The following is a 22,683-nucleotide window of genomic DNA, read 5'->3' as shown; positions in this document are numbered from 1 at the left end:
ACGTAGAAATAGTAAATCAGCAGACTATGCCAGCAACCAGGTTTGGTCGATTGATGATTATTTTAAATCCATACTAATGTTATAAATGGGAAAGTGTGTGTCTGTTTGTTTGTTTGTCCGTTGTTCACGGCAAAACGGAACGACGAATTGTCGTGATTTTTTAAGTGGAGATAGTTGAAGGGATGAAGACTGACATAGGCTACTTTTTTATCTCTTTCTAACGCGAGCGAAGCCACGGGCAAAAGCTAGTTACCTACAAATATGAGAGCTTCCGTCGTGGCCATAATTTCGAAGTGTCTGTCCGTCTGTCTTTAAAATATTAACTTATGATTACTTTAACTTACCTGTGAAAATATCAGGAAGGACGTAGGAATAGCGGCCAAGGCACAGAGTAAGTAAAACAGCAGAGTATGCCAGCAGCCGGCTTTCGTCGCCAACTGCGCCGCCTCGTCCAACTCAGCGCTCCAGGACGTCATTTCGTCATTTTGGAAACTCTGTTTCACTTTTAGATGCTCTTAGTCAGAAAAATGTTCCTTTTTGGTCACTTTTAAATTCACTTAAGACTTTATAAGTGGAAATTCACACATTTTTCACTTTTAAAGCCAGAACAATATTCTTTTAAGTCACTTTGAACTTCGCTTAAGGTTTTATAAGTGGAAAATCACACATTTTTCACTTTTAAAGCCAGAAAAATATTCTTTTCAGTCACTTTGAACTTCACTTAAGGCTTAAAGTGAAAATTCACTTACATATTTTCGGTTTTACGGCAAGAGAAATGTTCTTTTAAGTCACTTTCACCTGACACTTAAGGATTTAGACGTGGATATTCACTTACACCTTTTATTTTAAAAATTCTCTTACATATTTTCACTTTTCATAAAGTATGTTTTAAATGAAACAAAAATATCAATCAGGTTTTTAATAATTATTATTCTCTATTTCCAACTCTACTCTATTAACAAATTAAATCCTAAAATACTTCACAAACTGCATCACTGCACATGCGCTGAATCCATAAACACTAATTTTAAACTTCAACTCCAGAAAGCGCGTATTATGTACATTTTCACTTCGCGCTATTTTCGCGCAATATTCGAGTATATATGCGCATACCCGTAGCTAGTATGTTATAATTTATATTCGCGTAATATTATAATATTATTATATTCGCGTTCGACACGCTCGACGCGAGAGCCCGGCTGCAACTGTCGATCGTCAAGCGAAGCAAGTTGTATATGAAGTATACCATTTACACGATGCAAGAACTCGCTTGCGAGTTTCACTGCATTGGTACCTACTTTTACGAGAATAGTCTTCCTCGCATGTAATATTGTAGCTTTTATTTGGGCAACAACTAAAATAAAATCATCATCGTCATCATTTCAGCCATTAATCGCCCACTGCTGAGCAGTGGTTTCGTGTACGCCACTTATCCCGGTCCTGGGCTAATCTCATCCAGAAGTGCCCCGCAGTTTTTCGAACGTCGTCCACCCAACGAGCCAAAGCCAGGCGCTTCTTACATCCGATAGCGGCCACCATCCGGTCAATATTTTGGACCACCTACAAAATAAAATATAAGTACGTAACTAGAAATTAATTAAAAAAATATACTTACCAAAATACCACTGCAGCTTTAGTAGTTTCATGTGCTCTGCCTACCCCTTTATGGGATACAGGCGTGTTTGTATGTATGTATGTATGTTACCAAAATGAAAACCACTCAATAATAAAAATAAATCCCCATGTTAAGTCCACCAGCGACATGGTACGCTATTACTTCGATCAATTAGTAACGTATACACTAAGTATTACCTACTTTAACAATCATATTTACGATTGCTTCTACATATACCAAGACTAATTATAGAATAAAATACGATATAGTTTATCGTTAAGGGTGCTTTCAAGAAAAAGTCAAAATAATGTAAAATTGATAGTTTTAGTCGGTGAAATACTACACTTTCCGTTATCTAATAGATACATTTCATTCAAGTTTCAATTGGAGCATCTTATTATCTTGATTCTTACAGACTGGATTTTTGAATATTAACTCACTAAATTAATTATGATTTTTTTTCTCTGATGCACGTTTAGGAAAACCCGCTGAATTAGTCGATCTTATTTGTAAAATTTGGACAATTTTTAATGCTGAAACTGGTAAATTTATAATACGTATATCCTGTACTAGAATCTTCTCAGACTACATTTTCATTATAAGGTTTTGAAAAAGAGTAAACGAGGCTCAGATGATTTCAATTTTTTTCAGAAATTACCTAAAATTAACTGAAAATCTACATCACATCGAAGTTATTTTCGTACTACTTAAATTAATCTGCAACGTTTACTAAAATTGCTCTTATGCCTTAGTGATTATAAATTTCTATTATCTATTTTTGGCTATTTTTTGAAAACGATCCTTCACCGTCACAATTATTACCAATTCTGGACATTTTCTCATATTTTTTTAGACCAATTAGATTGTAAACTACTCGCAAAGCTTTCATTTGATACTACAAACGGTATCATTAACCGCTCGGTTGCGATTTGACTATTTTTCACATGAAAGCCCTCTTAAGTAATTATTTAGGTTAGGTTATCTCTATTCGTGACGGTTTGTCGTTATATTAAATGTTGCAAAAGTAAATAATAGTTATTTGTTATACAAGGGGGCAAAGTTGTATTTTAACGTCGAGTGTGGAATTGAAAAACGAGCAAGTGAAAGGATTCTATAGTTGAACCAGGAGCGAAGCGAGTGGTTCGAGAATAGAATTCTGAACTTGCGAGTTTTTTAACACACGAGAAGTAAAATAAATTTGCACCCGAGTGTAACACAAAACTTTTCCCCTCACTATAGCGAGGAAACTACAACGCAAAAAATGCGTTTATCACTGCTTCCAGTAGTTCCACAGGTGGTAAATCATCTTTATTACTAGATTCACCTACTTTTATCAATTTTAAAGCAGTTAATTTGACTTTATTCAAGGTCAAATTACTTTACCCACTAGTGGATAAAATGCGTTTTTACCCGCTGGTATTAAAGGACAAAACACGTGTTTCCGAGCTAGTGAGGGGAAAATGTTTTTACAAGTTATTGATTCTACTGGGGACGCTATTGCTATGTCTTGTATGGGAACCCTGCATTTTATGATTAAGCACTGAGACTTGGCACAGTTGTTCATTGGGTGGCCCTGAGTAGATAAAGATCGGGAGGCATCGAGAGCCCCCCTTAATTTAGGAGGGAGGAGGGGGGGAAGGCTGGCGCCTCCGCGCTTCCTTTGAAACCATATTTCTCTAAAACTATACAAAATAGGGCATGCGATATATCATTTTCGGATAAATGAAGGACGAGGAATTCATTTTTGGAACAAAAAAATGTATTTTAGAACAAAAACACAAAATAAAATGGGAAAATCTGAAAACGAGATTTTTTTTTATACATATTATTGCACATTTTATGAAAACTGTAATGGTTTTTTCTAAATAAAAAATATTATTTAATAGCTACATTTATCTAGTTTTAGAAAATGTATAATTTATAGAAATATATTATAGGACGAGTGATAAAAAATAATTTACATCGCCCGATGGGGTGATTTGAATGCTCATTTCAATAAGTTTTGTCAATGATTTCAGGTATAATCACTATTTTTAACACACGAAAGCCGTAATCATTGTATTTTATGGCTATTTTAGTGATTAATGCACTTAAAATAAAAAAAATACAAAAATTAAAAAAAAAATTAAATGTGATAACTTTTTTATAACATTATCCTATTTTGTTCTTTCTATACAATATATATCTAAAAGCAATAAATATGAATGAAAAGCCACATTTATGTAGTTTATAAAAATATATAGTTTGTTATATAAATATATTACGAAACGCGAGATAAAAAATAATGAAAGTGATCTTGATGTACGGTACGGGTCAGCTGAGGTGAGGTGAGGTAAAGGTACTCAAAGCTCTCAAAAAAATGTAGTTATTTAGAGTACTTCAAATTAAACAACATACTCCTATATAGTCTGAATTTAACTATTTATATTACATGAAATGATCGATTGATATGATAGGTCAGATATATACATCTGATCCTAATACATCTTGTGAAATATGATTTGCATAATTTATGGATAATTCTTACTTGACATATTTATTATTCCAGATCTGCGTCCTGTACTTTGGTTAATAGTGCCGAAAATAGTTATTAACCAAAAAAGACCGCCAAATTAACAGCATTTCACCGACAAAAGCTGCCTTGCACCATTTTTGTAAGGGTTATAGGTATATCAAGGTGTCCATTTATGGGGTCAACTAAACCCAATTCAAAATTTGCCATTATTTGCTACTTGTGGCTGGACGAAAGTCTGTAACAATTGGGATTTGGGAGCCTACTTGCCCGCAACGTTGCCTGTTGCTGCAGAAACATGCCTCGAAATTGTCGGATGCAGGTGTAATAAAAAACAGTGGCGCGTAAGGTGCAACCGTAAAAAAAGACTTTTTAAATTAAATGTTCGGAGCTGATGTGCTTATGCAGTGGATGTTGTGATATATACATAATTAAATTCACACTATTCAGGTTGTTTTATTTGAATAACTCAAAATAGCTACACTTTTTGAGAGCCTTGAGTAGGTACTAGCCCCGATACACATGTTTTCGTCTAGTCAGACCATTTTTTGAGGTTCTCCTTTGTACAAAAGCAATGTCTTAGTTCAAAAATCATTAATGTTTAATGCTAATACGAATCTAGTTTATTTTTTATGGCACTATTGCGCAATAACTAACTATCATTGATACTGAAAGGAAGAATATGACGATTTTTATTTTATCTTTCATGGATTGGTAAAACCGATTTAAGGGGGCCCAAAGGAAGTAACTAAATTCTGCTAGTAAACTAAAAAATCTTCAAGCCTATGCATGCAGAACTGCTTTAGGAGAGGAGAACGTGATTAAGACATTTTTTTTGCAATATAAGTCACATGAAATTTTATTTTACAATCAAAATAAACTATATTATAGGACTTTTACAATTTTCTGTACTGGGTCGTGATATACCTACATGTGTAAACGTTATTAGAATAAGTATATTTCTGTATTACTAGACGAACTCCACTGCATAGCGGGTAGTACCTTTACCTCACCTCATCGAATAATGCAAGCTGACCCGTACATTAAAATTTTCATTTTCATTATTTTTTATCTCGCGTTTCGTAATATATTTATATAACAAACTATATATTTTTATAAACTGTATAAATGTGGCTTTTTATTGATATTTATGGCTTTTAGATATATATTGTGTAGAAAGAACAAAATAGGATAATGTTAAAAAAAATCATCACATTTTTAATATTTTTTAAAATTTTTGTATTTTATTTTATTTTAAGTACATTAATCACTAAAATAGCCATAAACTACAATGGTTACGGCTTTCGTGTGTTAAAAATAGTGATTATACCTGAAATCATTGACAAAACTTATTGAAATGAGCATTCAAATCACCCTATCGGGCGATGTAAATTATTTTTTATCACTCGTCCTATAATATATTTCTATAACAAATTATACATTTTCTAAAACTAGATAAATGTAGCTATTAAATAATATTTTTTATTTAGAAAAAACCATTACAGTTTTCATAAAATGTGCAATAATATGTATAAAAAAAAATCTTGTTTTCAGATTTTCCCATTTTATTTTGTATTTTTGTTCTAAAATACATTTTTTTTTGTTCCAAAAATGAATTCCTCGTCCTTCATTTATCCGAAAATGATATATCGCATGCCCTATTTTGTATAGTTTTAGAGAAATATGGTTTCAAAGGAAGCGCGGCGGCGCCAGCCTTCCCCCCCTCTTCCCTCCTAAATTAAGGGGGGCTCTCGATGCCTCCCGATCTTTATCTACTCAGGGCCACCCAAGGAACAACCTGTGCCAAGTCTCAGTGCTTAATCATAAAATGCAGGGTGTTGTGCAATAGCGTCCCCAGTATTCATTGTTTAGTTCACTATACCACCTTTGATTTACTACACGCTTAGCCAAAATACAGATGTAGTGCAAAAAAACATTCGTATTTTTATTGAAACGATCGTATTTATCATGCTAGTTCAAACAGTGTATTGAGACAGACTGAAATACCATGACACGTTCGTACGTTTCCGTAAAAATACGAAAGAAAAGCTTTTCGCAATACATCTGTGAGTTGTCAACTTATCTTTTTCTAAACAACGCTATGTTACAAATTGTTTCATTGATAACTCCATCCTTGACTGCCTCACACCTCTGGTGCCCTAGTACATTCGGGCGGGAGGTCCGGATGCTTAAGATTTACTGGACCTTTAACCAAAAGTACAATCGTTGACCCTCCGACGCGAACGTTACGCAACTCACTCTATCGTAACAATACAGAGTAATAGAGAGATACGCAATAGAATGTCAATGATAGTACTTTTGGCTATAGGCAATGGTCTGAGACAATTGACCTATTAGGAACCCTAGTACGGGAATGCTAGGTTAGATGATGTACGTACTAACAAAAACGTCTTGAGAGGGGGCTCAAATTGCACTTCGGATCACCTGCATCACACCATCTTATATGGAATTTGACTGTTGACAGCCCACTAACCTTGAGTTAAGCGGGTGGTGCAAGGTGCCCTAAGAGTTTTCCCCCGTTAACCCGTGTGGTGAGGGAGCTAAGGGGCTAAGAATTTCACCACCCCTTTTCCTCCCGTGGGTGTCTTAGAAGTCGACTCTGTGGCAAACAGGCATACGGTCCGCCTGATGGAAAGCGGTCACCGCAACCTATGGATGGACGCCTCCAACTCAAGGGGTGTCACATGCGCGTTGCCGACCCAGCACCAGTCACTGCGATATCACAATTTCGGTCTTTCAACCCCCCACAGTACCATGTGTTCTCCTTATAGCCCTTTTCGGAATACAAGCGTATTACATATATTAACTATGTATTGTATGTATGTATATGTCGCAGGGAAATGGCCAAAACTGAGATTTGATCAAACCTCTAAGGGATGTCAAAATGGCGAATCCATTTCATCATTTCTCTAGAATATTTCAGTCATTTGACTAAATCCCTGACCCTGTTTAGTGGGATCACAAAATCGGCCAATAGACATGCCACGTTTTGTCATTTCACTAGATTTGTTTAGGGATTTGATAAAATCCCTGAACCACGACAGTGAGTTGACGAAACGAATTCAAAAAATCAACTAGTTTTAACATTTCCCTAAACAAATTTAGGGAAATGATAAAGTCTCAACTGGTGATTTGATCAAATGTCTGAACTGGTTTCGTGAAATGACAAAGCCAAGAAACTAATATACCCAATTAGATTTATTAGACTCTTCTTTGTCACTTAATTTGATTGAATCCTTAACTAGATTAGTGAAATGGTAAAATTGAATCCGTTTTTAAGAGTTTTTGGTTTTCTATAAATAAGAAAAAAAAATAGAATTAGTGAAGAAACAAAGCTAAAAATGTTTCATTTTAAATGATATGCATATTTATTTAAAAAAATTGTCTTTTCACTGAACTTGTTTAGCGAAATGATAAATCTAGTTGACTTTATAAGCTCGTTTCGTCAACTTACTGTTAGCTACAATGTCTGCAAACTGCTGACGAGGCAACGCGACCACCCGACGGGACCCCTTCCTCAGCCTGCGAGGACCGAAACTCTGCCTATTTGGCCATAGACGCTCGCTCGATTAACATCTTACAAACTTAAATACTAGCTCTCAGATTTTTAATCATAAATTTAATTCAAATATTGAAAATGTACTTGTATTCGTATTTTCTTCAATTAAATTGTATTTAATTTTGGTTTCATATTTCATTTTACTGAATAACCGACTAATTTTATTAAAAGTTCCTCCCTAAGAACTAATATCAGAAGCAGGGATAGAACGCCAATATGAAACCGCTTTTTGCCATTTCTGATTAGATTGTGCGTTGTGAATTCATGGGAAATGAAAAACGATTATCGCGAGAGCGTGCGTCTTCGCCAGCTTCTTTCCCTAATATAGGTGGATTGGAAGCAAGCAACTTGGGCGGTGATCCTGAGCTACCTTGGCGCTGGCGTTGGAGGGGCGTGCTACTACCGCAGCCTGTGTGACCTGGTTCCTGGCGTGCACCTGGACGGCGCAGCCGCAGGACCAGACAGCAGTATCCTGAGCGATTCCGCTGCGAGTGGCTTCAGCGAACATGATGGAGCATCTTATTGGACACCCGGTGAGATCAAATCATTATTATCTTTATGTTGATCTCAGTGTTAATGTGATGCTATTGTGAGGTGTGATTATTTGTATTTTGGTACTCGCAAAATCAGTGATAGACGTAACGATGCATTAAATAGTCATGTGAGATTATCAGATTACATATAAATGCAATGAATGCATTAGAAATTGCATTGATAAATTAAAAGTAAGATCTCGTAACAGTTGTAACATCAGTTAACTCTGTAAACTACGAGTATAACTTCTAGTTGTGATGAATAAAGAATCTGAAAAGGGCGTCACATTAGTATGAAGTCAGTGCTGAAATCTTGATTACGGTTATTTACTTAGTATGTTGAAAAGCTCAAGTTAGTATTTTGTCATTGAATGAGATTATTGCGCCTTAAAGTATTCTCAATGTAATACGACGAGCCGTCACTTAAAACGTTATGTTGATTTCCACAACAATGTAGAGTTTTTGTCAAGTTCAAGTGCAACTGAATCTAATAATAGAATTGAGTACTTAGTGTGAGCTTTTGATTTGGATAGCAACTTTCTAGTGCCAAATACAGATTGGATTGTAGTTATAAATACATCCGGTATTTAAAACACAGAGTTACAGAAATTATATTGATGCAAAAAAGGTAACTCTTTAACCATTTGGCATTCCTTGTTAGTCTTTTGATTTTGAACCGTAATTTTACGAAAGAGATGAGTTTTTGTTATAAGCATGATGTCACGTATGTTGACGCTATGGACTATTTACTACGAAAGGGTTTGAGAGATTTGTGATTATTTAAATATTACTTTGATTTCATTACTTTCAAGTCTACTAAAGTTTGACAATGAAATTGTGAGCTGTTCTTAAAACATAAAACAATGTCGCTATGATTTTCAATTCATTACATGTTCGACGATCGCGTAATTGTATTGAAGTAATATTAAGTTAAGACAGAGAATTTGACGATAAAATGAGATTGATAACGGTTTGAAATTTTAAAAGTTTGCCTATAGTCTTTAATCATAAATGGTGTCTTACCAAACTACAGTAAACTGAAATGTAAGCTGGTTTAAGAGTTATGATTTTAATATATTTGTGAGAAAGTACAGATGAAAGACGTAGTAAAATGCGTTTCGCTCGTGGAGAAAGATTGATTGTCAATGGATTTTGATCTTTGTTGATCTTTAGTACCGTCATGTTTTCTACTTATTTATCTCATTTTCTTCGTATGCGGCCATGCAGCAAGTCCAGTAAAAATTTTGAAAGATTTTATGTATTTATGTGCATACGTACTTGCACAGTCACCAATTACTTTTCGGTGACCATCTACGCACTCTTCTGACAAGTACAGTACACCGTAATTTTAATTACATCACTTTTATCTGCAAGTACATAACGGTACATAGAGATGTCTTAAATAATTATGAAGTAGTTAGACACTGAGTACATTCATCGCGTTTCTCAGTAAACTTACCTACCTAACTGATTCGGTCTGTGGTTCCCATGTTAACTATGTAACACATTGTAGCAAATCGACTACGCAGCTCAAACTTAATCAACAAGCTGTTCTTCGGAGACGAACGAAAAAAATGTTTGTTTAAACAAATGCTCAGATTACTTCCTTAGTAGAACAAAGTGTACAAAATATAAATATTGGACTGATTAGAGCTGAGTGTTATAGTGTAGTGCGGTACCTACCGGTTAAAAATAGAATCTTCAAGTAATTTTACGCGGATGTGACACTATTGGGAGTGTTTCTTTCATAAGGTTTGTACCAAAGTTTGTTTTGGAATTCAAATTAAATCCTATTCAAAATGGTAGTGTGAGAGTTAACGATTTTATAATAAATCTCATAAAAGCAAGTGTCGAGCAACATAGTAAAATTTGAATGCTTATTGAAGTTTTGTTGACACAATTACTGAAAAATTTAATATCTTTTTGTTTAACCATTGAGAATGGTTCTGATGATTCTGATGTTAATATTTTAATGTCTTGCAAATCGAGTATGATTTTTATTGAAAAATGAAATGATTTCGTAAATAGATGAATTCAATTTGGTGTAAGCTATCGCTGGATAGTACCTGATACTTCAATGCTATCATGACTTTGATCATGGTTATCTTATGTCTATTGAGAATAATTTAATTAGTTTTGAAAAATAAAATTATTTTGGTTGAGTGTTGAGACTGACCAAATGTATGATGACTTTTCCGCACTTTATTCGAAAACGGATGGAAATACCTAATCAAGTAACTTATTGGTAGTGAACACCATTAAGATTTAAATGATGATGCATTTTGAAGTGGTAATTGATTTCTGCTACCAGATATTTGAAGATAATGTAGGTGTGCTTTGGCGTATAGATCAGAGGCAAAATAAGTTTTTGTGTTGGTATGGAACAAAACATTTATTTTGATCGATTTTACTTGAGAAAGGTTTGTCAAGCAATGTTTTCCTGTAATTTTACTGAGAACTGAGAAGGGATATTTTTATTAACGAATTACTTACATTAAGTAATGCAACACACATTTTAGAAATGGTCAGGTCGGCCGAACGGAAAGAAAACATTAGCTTAGCATCGAAGACGGTATAGATAAATAGGCAGTTTTAAAGCCTAGTTGATTGTTTCAGAAGGTGACTCCGTTTCTACACAGAGAAGTAGTACCAGGATAGATCTACGCTAAATCCAGCCACTGATATCCCAATGCAGACATATTTGGGGTTTATGGCTCATTACGGAATACTGTGTTGAGATCGTGTAAGACCCGCTGTGGCATCGATGTATGTATTCGCGTGTAAGGCCCCAGTGGCATCGGAATACTGTCTTTACATCGTGCAAGGCCCGCTGTGGCATCGATGTGGGGATTATCGTGTAAGGCCCGCCGTGGCATCGATGAGGGTATTCTCGTGTGTGGCCTTTATGGCATTGGAATATTTTTGGATGATAATTATTTAGACGAATGATGAGGACGAGACGTGTATTGGTCAATACACCACGATGTGTGCTCAATGCGAATGATGTGAACGAGAGGTGGATTGGTCAACCGACCACGATATGTGCTCAATGCGGAGAGCACATTTGATGTATTAATGTATTAACGTATGTGTTTACTCCGCAGATGACGAGAACCCAGACTCTGAAGCAGCCCTGGAGCTGGATCCAAGACAACTCAAGAACTGCATCGAGGACGCTGCATGTCAGGAGAGGCCGTGTTAGCTACAATGTCTGCAAACTGCTGACGAGGCAACGCGACCACCCGACGGGACCCCTTCCTCAGCCTGCGAGGACCGAAACTCTGCCTATTTGGCCATAGACGCTCGCTCGATTAACATCTTACAAACTTAAATACTAGCTCTCAGATTTTTAATCATAAATTTAATTCAAATATTGAAAATGTACTTGTATTCGTATTTTCTTCAATTAAATTGTATTTAATTTTGGTTTCATATTTCATTTTACTGAATAACCGACTAATTTTATTAAAAGTTCCTCCCTAAGAACTAATAGCTGACACTTCGAACACAACTAAACTAACACATAATTTTAGAACAAAACGGGACTTAATCGCGTAAACACTTACATTTATATTTGGCCCGACGTTTCGAACATCACATTATGTTCGTGGTCACGCAAAAGCAAATGCAAGCGTGAAAAAACACCGAGGGACACACCGGCTGATGTCGTGAGTGTTGTGTGTAGGCAAAGTGACAACCCTAGCGCAAAAGCGAATAATCAAGAACAAGTGCGGGTAGTTCGAGAAACTCGCGCGGCTAGAAGATGTTGATGCAATTCCTCGCCAGTCTACCCGTGACCACGAACATAATGTGATGTTCGAAACGTCGAGGCAAATATAAATGTAAGTATTTACGCGATGAAGTCCCGTTTTGTTCTAAAATTATGAGTGCAAATCGTGTTAGTCTAAATCAATATAAACTAACACATGTCTGGCGAGGGACTTCCGATTCGAACGCCACCTTAGCGGTATCGTGTCGTGAATAATTTCTCCTTCTTTTGCTCATTAATGTTGTTTAAAGTGTAATATCGATAGCTTATTATGCAGTAAACTAATGTTATAGTGTTCTCACTGATGAAGAATTAATCTCGAAACGCGTTTAGCCACTTTTTTGTCGTCCACGGCCGATCACGTGTCCTTGTAAAATCTAGCTATCAATTTACAAGTGCCAACTACCGTACACTGTCGTACCACAGTATAATAAAGAGTACTATCATACAGTATGGCCACTCCCGCTCCCCGCTGAAAGTGCCTCCCACCCCCTCTCGGTTACCTCACAGTTACCGCCTGTCAAAAACGCGACCAGTCGACCTGTCACATTTCACTCATACAAGCATATTGCGCGTTCACCTACACGAGCTTAGACTGTGTGCTAGGAACGCGCCTCTTTCATATATTTGATCGCCAGTGTCCGAGGTGTGGTCGTACTTACCGTACCAAAATCAATAACAATTAAGTACCTAGCTTATATCACCTTGACACTGGCAAAATAGTCCCACCAATGGACTGTGGCCATTTCATTTAAAAACTTAACTTAAGTCTGGCGAGAAGTGACCAATCGGGTACTTTTGCAAACAGGAACCATCCTACATAAAGTCTTCATTGAAATTCAGTAAAGTTAGATTTTCCCAAATTTTGATCGTTGGGTTGGGTCCTGGTTGCAAATCGTTCCCCGTGGCTAGATTTTGGTTGTCTCTTTCTATCGCTTCGTATTAGGAGCATGCCACGAGAAAGTCGCTTACGACATGCTTTAGCGTTGTATGACAGCTATTTCAATCAAATCCGTAAAGCTCGAGAAAATACTTCCAATTTGTTAACCAAGTCATGAAAGGGTGTCAGACACAATTTCGCTTTCCTACCGTCTTCAGAAGTATTAGAAGAATTGCATGTCGTAAGCGACATTCTCGTGGAATGCCCCCTATTAGCGAGGCAAACACCAGTTCCCTCTTTGTGTAACCTATCTACCCCTAAAATTTTATAAAAATGTGCCATTTGTATAAATCATTTAATTTTCGTCCATGTGGTATAAGCGACAATGTGGTACAAAAGGGTTTCTGAGTATTAGCTTCGGCTTCGCGCTGCACGCCTCTCAAAGGACTCAATGGTCCAAAACATTGTTCCGTCATGGGATGAATCCTCTATTACAATTTATAGAAATCTTACAATTCAAGAATAACGATTTTGCGTTAAACATAACATCGTTTTAATTTCATGGCAGCCGAGCGTCTCTCGACAGAGTTGAAGGTCACGTGAAACGGTTAAAATTGAACTAAGATTATCATTCACTAACATTTTATTCCGCCAGGCGGCGCCTGTGCAAGTGTCTAGGCATGACATGTCACTGTCATTTCATTTCATATGTGAGAGAATATATTTTTCTCGCTCTCACGTATGAAATTCATTATATGTGCAATGGACTAATAAGGTGGCGCCATCTGTCATAACCTTTCTTCTGCATAACCTTTCTGCTTCTGGTATAACCTTTGAGTGTGCGGTCATTACAGGCACACAGGTCAACAAACTTTATGTCAACCTTTATTAACACTTTCGAAACCGGGCTCTACGCGGCGCTACGACATTTTCGCTACATACGGGGAAACCCATGTAATCGGCTACGCTTCTACGAGCGGTGTACCCGACAGTCGGGTTCTTGGTAGCGAAAGTGTTAAGCACGTTGACATATTACGTTGACATTAAATTAAAACCTTACCGATTACTACGTATCACTATGATATTATGTACAAAAATTATCACTATTTATTTATAATATTTAAATCGAATATGTTTGTGTCGTAGTTTTGTAGTGACGTTATGTAAACACGGCAGTATGTGGTTGGAAATTTAGACCTATCTCTCATCTGTTTCCGTGGTGTAGCGGTTATCACATCTGCCTAACACGCAGAAGGCCCCCGGTTCGATCCCGGGCGGAAACACATCTTTTGTCTTTTTAGTATTTTTGTTTTTCGTATTTTGTTAACTTTATTGCACTTTCCTTATTTTTGTCTTGATAAAATATTTAAATCGGCTTTTATTAGGTTTGCTATACTTAGGGCCCATTTAGACGGTACGAGAACTCGCATACGAGTTTTATTACATTACGGTATTTGATGGCTGTGCAAAATTGTATGTACCCTCAACAGCCCGCAATGTAACTAAAATCGCATGCGAGTTCGCACGCCGTCTAAATCAGGTCTTATGCCGTAGTCGTGGAGGTCGTGGTACCTATATTTTTTGTAGTAAGGTTATAAGATAGATATAAAACAGTATACATTATGTTATAAATTAAAAAACATAATTATGATTCCACATTGTATTAGAGCATTTTAATAATTCAATGTTTTTGTATTTCAAGAATCTTTTTACTTTTTACGCCATCTACCGATTGATCGTGTATAACACGAACGCGGCGAACCGTTAGCTTATTCGAAGTTGAAGTAGTATCGCTACTCGCCGCTAGATGTCATTACAAATACTATTTTATAGTTTCTTAGAATAACTTCAACAACATTCTTATACGAGTAGGATGAATAAAATGCGTATAAAATTACGCACATAACATAAATACCTACATATAATACTGTAACATAGTAGATGCAGAATTTCTTACAAGTGTGTCATCTAAGTATTTTTAAGCATACCTAATCTAATAGTTATGTATGATATGATATGATATATTATGATATGGGACAATGTTACATTACTTACATCATTTACTAGTTGAGTACCTAAAATAAAATACATTATTTGAATTACCTTCCCAGCTAAAAATTAAAATAATTTTCCCCCTCACTGGCTCGGAAACACGTGTTTTGTCTTTTATCCACTAGTGGGTAAAGTAATTTGACCTTCAATAAAGTCAAATTAACTGCTTTAAAATTGAAAAAAGTAGATGAATCTAGTAATAAAGATGATTTACCACCTGTGGAACTACTGGAAGCAGTGATAAACGCATTTTTTGCGTTGTAGTTTCCTCGCTATAGTGGGGGGAAAAGTTTTGTGTTACACTCGGGTGCAAATGTATTTTTCATCACACCCGCACTTTAAATGTGCTATTGCGCGCAGGCGGAGCGTGAGTTATAGAAAAATCGTTCTCCCAAGGGAATAATGAAATTTCTTGTACCGTACTTAACTTTTTTACATCTATTTACATATTTTTTACATTGTGAGTGTGATGAAAAACATTGTGTGTAACTCGGGGAGTATGAATATTACTAACTCGAGTCTTTAAATCGCTCCGGCAAGCCGTCGCGATTTAACTTACTCTCGTTAGTAATATTCAACTTCCTCCCCTTGTTGCACAATGTACTATTACTTCTCGTGTGTTAAAAAACTCGCAAGTTCAGGATTCTATTCTCGAACTCGGCGTTAAAATACAACTTTGCCCCCTTGTATAACAAATAACTATTAAGGTGATTGCAAGTAATATGCCTACCGTTTTGCTATCCTTAATAAAATAATGTAAAATAAATTACTATGGACACAGGCGTCTATAGGTTACGGAGTCTGCTTACTATCAGGCGGGCCGTATGAGTGTGCCACTGACTAAGGATTAAAAAAGTTGGTTAAAATGCGGAAAATATTAGTCAGTACTTTAACTTTAAAAAAAGCAAATACTGCTTATCGTTATCAATGCATTTGCAGTTCGCTGGAAAATGCAGCAGATGAATGCACGATAAAAAATGATAACGGCATTAAAATGCAGGTAAATGCACTGGGGTTTGATGCACTTTTTAAATGTAGAGAGTTCCGCGTCTGCTTCTAAAATAGTTCATTACGATACAAGTGCGAAAAAAGGAAGTTCGAAACGAGTGGCGATAAATTTAATTTATTTTAATTTATCGCCACTGGTTTCGACATTCTTTTTTTAGGGTTCCGTAGTCAACTAGGAACCCTTATAGTTTCGCCATGTCTGTCTGTCCGTCCGTCCGTCCGTCCGTCCGTCCGTCCGTCCGTCCGCGGATAATCTCAGTAACCGTAAGCACTAGAAAGCTGAAATTTGGTACCAATATGTATATCAATCACGCCAACAAAGTGCAAAAATAAAAAATGGAAAAAAATGTTTTATTAGGGTACCCCCCCTACATGTAAAGTGGGGGCTGATATTTTTTTCATTCCAACCCTAACGTGTGATATATTGTTGGATAGGTATTTTAAAATGAATAAGGGTTTACTAAGATCGTTTTTTGATAATATTAATATTTTCGGAAATAATCGCTCCTAAAGGAAAAAAAAGTGCGTCCCCCCCCTCTAACTTTTGAACCATATGTTTAAAAAATATGAAAAAAATCACAAAAGTAGAACTTTATAAAGACTTTCTATGAAAATTGTTTTGAACTTGATAGGTTCAGTAGTTTTTGAGAAAAATACGAAAAACTACGGAACCCTACACTGAGCGTGGCCCGACACGCTCTTGGCCGGTTTTTTCGTACTTGTATCGCAATGTAGGTACTATTTTCTCAATATGTCACGTAATATATCACGATTGTATAAAATACTATAAAAAGTACCTACCAATGCTCGACGCGCTAACTTCCATTATATGAGACCCTTTTGTCACATTTATTGGCATCTACTGGGGGCCGATTTTTGAGTCACTAAAATACCGGTTGAAAACGGTGAATTGCCTATTATTTTCAGTGACAATTTTCTGAATTCGAACGCGTAAGACTCAAAAATCGGCCCCCGGATCACTGTCGACCACTACTATTTTTTTAACAACCTATCCTATCCTCATTGTCGAGAACAAAGTTTTTTCAAGTAGGATCTCTAAAAATTTGCATATCTATGCAATTTCACGCGACCATTGGCCGAAGTTCGTTCCCCAGGCACTGAACCTACACCTATCGGTTACACTTTCAGCCTGAGTCAATACGCGATAAAAATACAGTGACGTCTTTCAGTATTAAATATATACAAAAAAACCTGAATTACTATTAGATTATTACCATAAAAAACTCGGAAACAGGTAGTTATGTTTTCATGTAGGCCAAAAAAACCTATAACCTAAAACAACTAACCTAACCACAAAATTAAAATTTTTATAAAACCCCCGACCGCGACCGATTCCCATGAAACATGGCTAACAACACTCCCGACTAACTCAGCTTTAAGACAAAAAAAAACTAAATCTAAATCGGTTCATCCGTTCGGAAGCTACGATGCCATAGACAGACACACACACAGACAGACAGACAAACAGACAGACAGACAGACAGACAGACAGACAGACAGACAGACAGACAGACAGACGGACGGACAGACAGACAGACAGACACGTCAAACTTATAACACCCCGTCGTTTTTGCGTCGGGGGTTAAAAATAGTCTGGTAGGCCATGAATAAGGACCCATATAGACGGTACGAGAACTCGCATACGAGTTTTATTACATTGAGGTATTTGATGGCTGTGCAAAATTGTATGTAACCTCAACAGCCCGCAATATAACTAAAATCGCATGGGGGTCGCACGCCGTCTAAATCAGGCCTAATAACGATGACGGTCTCAAGAGAAGAGTCTCGCCCAACATCTTGAGAGACTCGCTAATAAGTGGCTGGATCAAAGGTCAGATGCGTGCAGCGGTGATCTTGGAAACGGCGCGGATAGTCCGACGGTTCCTCTCTCTGCAGCCCTAACCACCGGTAGCTTGGGTCCTACCCCGCTGCTGGCGGCACTCTCTCTAGATTACGCTTTTTAAAATGTTTTATGTTTTTCATATTATATTGTAATTTTGTGTCTTGTATTTTACTTATTCCTATAAGTACATGTATTGATAATTATTAATAGCCTAATTTTTTTAATGAATAATGATGATAATGGGGGACGACCTTGACGACTTCCTAAACAACTGGCCGGAAGGAACGGAGAATCGGGAATTATGGAGAGCCAGGGGAGAGGCAGTGGGACACTTCAATAGGCTAAGAAAAAAAATGATGATGATGATGGTATGACCAATAGGTAGAGTTTATTAGCCGAGCACTGAACCTGCACTATCGGTTACAACTGCAGCCCGAGTCAACACACGATAAAAATGCAGTGACGTCTTTACAAGCCTACTCATTAAACGGATGAAAATAATAAAATATTGCAGGATTTTTAGTAGGAGAAATAAAGTTGTAAACGATCGAAGTTAGACCGGCCGGAACTTCTGGGTAGCCAAACGCTCAGACGCTTTTGATAATATCGGTATCGTGCTGCGTTTCGATCGGTGTCTAGCGTCAACCATTGTCATAGAAAGCATCACGTGACCAGGGATCACTCGTCATAGAATATTAGGCGCTCGTTCATATACAGCATGTAAATACACATCTGTGGAAATACGCTTCATAGACAATCTTTAAATATATTCACCGTGGCTCTTAAAGTAAAACGTTTGAAAACTCCTCGGCAAAACTAGGGACTCCGTGAGCTGTAAAACCTTACGATATGTTTTGTTTAGGAAATACAAAAGTGGAAACCACTTAGTTCCTAATTCACTATGGCCTTATTTAGCTCTATAGGGTAGGCGCTATTGGCACTTAAATCCTTTATGTCAAATACATCGCATTTTGAAAAAATCTAATACTTGATCGACAAAACAAGTTTATTTAATCATATACTCTCTAGTCCCAAAATTTGACTAGATTCGGTTGAGAATTATGACCTGTAGAGGGGAGCATCCGGACATACAACAGCAAATTGCTCGAGTAAAAGCCTACGGTTTACTTACTCGAACTAAGGTCTACTGCACCTGTCAACCATGGGTTCAAATATAGTACAGTTGTAGTGCAAAAAGATTTGCCTTTGTATTGTTACGGAAACATACGAACGTGTCATGCTATTTCAGTCAGTCTCAGTACAAGATGTAGTGACATTGACTGAACTAGCAGGACTAATACGAACGCTTCCGGAAAAATACTTTTCGCACTTCATCTGTATAGTAAACAAGTGGACTAGGCGCAACAAATACTGGGTTAAATTAGACACATGTAGACAAACCAAAGAAATTCTTGCTGAACCTAATACGAAGCTGTACAATTGGTTCTGTACAATAAAGTAAAAAAAAAAAAAAAGCTCACAAAAATCCCACTCAGAACACCCAGACGGCAACTGCGCAAAATAGTAGGATTAATTACAGGACACAATACACTGAACAAACACCTCAATAACATAGGTATAACCGATAGCCCCATGTGCAGGGCGTGCATAGAAGCGGAAGAGACTACCAAACACTTTATTCTGGAGTGTAAACAGGTAGAAGTACATAGGAACAAGTACCTAGGTACGCCGAACACACTAAAAGAGGTATTTAGCAACCTGAAAACACTGCTAGGATTTGTAGAGGAGCTGGGGTGGCTAGAGTAGTGCTACCACGTCAAATTCACGCAAAATAGGCACAATAGTTGTCGACTTGCGGAAAATGCCCAACAAAACTAACTAACTAACTAAGTGGACTAGGCTGGAAGGATCTGGAATTAGTCGCCCAGGATCGTGAAGAGTGGAAGATTCTTCTAAGAGCCCTATGTCCCTGTTGGTAACAGGATCACATCATCGCCATCGTCATGAAATAAGTAATTTGCACAAAGCTGTTGATGTTACCAATCTGGCCGCAAACAAAAGTTTTGCATCTGACACGGCGCGGCACAGTTGCGAAAGTTGCCGGCGATCGCTTCCTAGCGTGAGGTAACTGCGTTTGCAGTCTTGCGAAATATAATAATTCCCATCATTTTATTTAGAATGTAGACATGTTTTTATTTCCGAACGTTGACGTATCGTTGTGGAGTCAGTCTTCCACAGTCTGGAGTCAGACTTCCACAGTCGAGTCTTGTCAGGAGCGGTGATTATTTTGTATTTTTTTTATTTATGGCTGATGAGAAATTATAATAACCTAACCACAAAATTAAAATGTTGAAAAACCCCCGACCGCGACATAGTAGACCGGTTTTCATGAAAAAAAAAAAAAAAAAACATGGCTAAGAACACTCCCGACTAACTTAGCCTTCAGACAAAAAAAATAAATCTAAATTGGTTCATCCGTTCGGGAGCTACGACGCCACAGACAGACAGACACACACACAGACAGACAAACAGACAGACACATCACTAAAGTACGATCGAACGATCGAACGTAGGTACATGACAGAGTTTCATTCAAAAAATTACATTTTGACGATTTTGAGTAATCCCGTAATCCTGACTTTTCGGATAAGTAAATGAATACAATACCTATAAAATTATTACGAGATTATTGCTGAACCAATAAAATACATCTTTAACCGTGTACATTTGTGACTACTATACCCAGGCCGTTTTACTTAAGTAATTAAATACTTTTGGTTCATGTGGTTTATCGAAACTCTGTCGCGCCACTATTACAGAAAAGAGATAATAGGGAGAGCTACCGGATACATTCTGGAGAGTGTGTGCACAAGAACTGCATGACCTGATTCTTCCTTCCCCTTTCCATCATTGGACAATCAGCGAGGAGCGGTTTCACCCTTACGTTGTCGATCTGCCTTTCATTCGCACGAAGAGGTTTGCCTCTTCTTTCCTAATGCGAACTGCTATGGAATGGAACATGCTCCCCTCATATGTATTCCCGGCCGAATACAATCTGGGTGTATTCTGGGGCTATTACAGAACCAGTGAGCTACAACTTCGGCGTTGTCGTCACTTTCCATCAGGTGTGACTAAGGTCAATCACTGGCCAGTTTATAACAAAAAAAAAACTAGCTACGAAACCCTTAGGCCGTTTTCACATTATCCGATCCGATATCGGGTGTCGGACCGACATCCTACATCCGGTAAATGCTTCCGATAGTGTCGGATGTAGGTCCGATAAAACGCATTGTTCCAAATCAATGAAGTATGATTTTGTATCAAGAAATAATTAAAAAATGTTTTATATTTAATAATTATAAGCACTAATATTCCAAATAAATGTAAAATTAAAATAACGAGCTTAAAAAATACACAGAGTGTCAGGCAAAATAAATAATTTTAAATTCAAATATATCTACTAAAAGATGAAAAAACTAGTATCCGCAATTCGGACCGATGCATTACAACCTTTTTTTTTTCAATGGAAACTGTCAACTAATTTGAATTTCGATCATTAACAACTGTTTAATAGACGCCATTTTTGGCACGCACACTACTACAAACTTATACCTACATTATATACGCACACAAACAAAATATTATCGGCCGACAACTGGCGGGGGGTCCGGCATGCTAAAAATGGTCGGAAGCGTCCTGCCGATATCGGCAGTTCGATGGTGCCTCGAACAAAAACTGTTATAGGAGAGTGCCATCAGCATTAAATCCGCAATTTTTGCGTTTTATATCGTTTTTTAGTCATAACGATTTATTGAATACATAAATGAAGACCTGGAAGCGCATAAATCTTACATTTTACATCCTTCCTACATCCGATATCGGATCGGATAATGTGAAAACGGCCTTAGAAGCTTAAGCGATCGTGACGTTGGCATATATATGATAGTACAGTGTAGCTCTTTTTTTAGGGTTCCGTACCTCAAAGAGGAAAAACGGAACCCTTATAGGATCACTCGCGTGTCTGTCTGTCCCTCTGTCACAGCCGATTTCTCCGAAACTACTGCACCGATTTACTTGAAATTTGGCACACGTATGTAAACCTGTGGCCCAAAGACGGACATGTAATTTAATTAAATGAAATTTAATCACAGGGGTCACTTTTGGGGGGTAAAATTGAAAATTAAAAATCAAAGTTATTAAAACTATATTGTGTTACATATCAAATGAAAGAGCATTTTATCAGCATCTGAAATATATTTTTTTTATATTTTTTGTTTTGGTAATTTAGAAGTAATTTAAGAAAATAAGCAAAAAATTACCATTCCCCCCCCTTATCTCCGAAACTACTTAGCGTAAAATTTTCAAAAAAATACACGAGATAGCCCTCTCCCTGTAGATTACAGGAAAACCTATTAGAAATCTACAGTCAAGCGTAAGTCGGACTTAAGAGAAAAAACTCAGATTACGAATTTCACTCACTGCCGCTGCAAGTAGTTACTAAACGTCTTAAAATTGTCTAAGCGAGTTGGACAGGTATAAAGAAATTCATTTCTGTCTTTTTCTTTTTAGAACTTGTTCAATTTTTTTTTCATTTGTACAAAATGACTTAAGTTCCTACTAAAAAGGAGGCGCTTAAGACCGTTTATAAATTGACTGAGCAAAATTTTATTCAAATCGGTCCAAAAAAGGTGTCTGTTGACGAAAACATAGAATTTGTGCCACCGAAGGCCCAAATCTGAAGTCCATTTTGCTCTATCTCTTATCGTTTCCGAGATATATACGTAAAGTCTTGAAAGTGCGAAACGTTAACTTTGCCATTATAGTCGTTCAGGCGCTCATGAGTTCTTTGTATGGAAAAGTCGAAAACCGACTCGCACTTGACCAATGTTCATAGAACGTTGTGGTTTTT

General features: G+C 37.0%; 1 protein-coding gene and 1 non-coding gene across 2 annotated transcripts in view; one reads left to right on the top strand and one right to left on the bottom strand.

Annotated features, from left to right (window-relative positions):
* Window positions 1-1,090, bottom strand: part of LOC125242090 — a 37,750-nt gene extending 36,660 nt beyond the window's left edge. Inside the window, exon 1 of the mRNA XM_048150798.1 lies at window positions 345-1,090. Coding sequence (XP_048006755.1) covers window positions 345-476 — 132 coding nt within the window. The 5' untranslated portion in view covers window positions 477-1,090. The remainder of the gene's footprint in view (window positions 1-344) is intronic.
* A 13,009-nt stretch (window positions 1,091-14,099) lies between these two features.
* Window positions 14,100-14,172, top strand: Trnav-aac. Its single transcript has one exon. It is a non-coding gene; the product is annotated as a tRNA-Val (tRNA).
* The last annotated feature ends 8,511 nt before the right edge of the window (window positions 14,173-22,683 follow it).

Source organism: Leguminivora glycinivorella, unplaced genomic scaffold, assembly GCF_023078275.1.
Source record: "Leguminivora glycinivorella isolate SPB_JAAS2020 unplaced genomic scaffold, LegGlyc_1.1 Scaffold6, whole genome shotgun sequence".
NCBI classification, from domain to species: Eukaryota; Metazoa; Arthropoda; class Insecta; order Lepidoptera; family Tortricidae; genus Leguminivora; species Leguminivora glycinivorella.
This window is presented reverse-complemented; position numbering and strand designations above follow the sequence as displayed.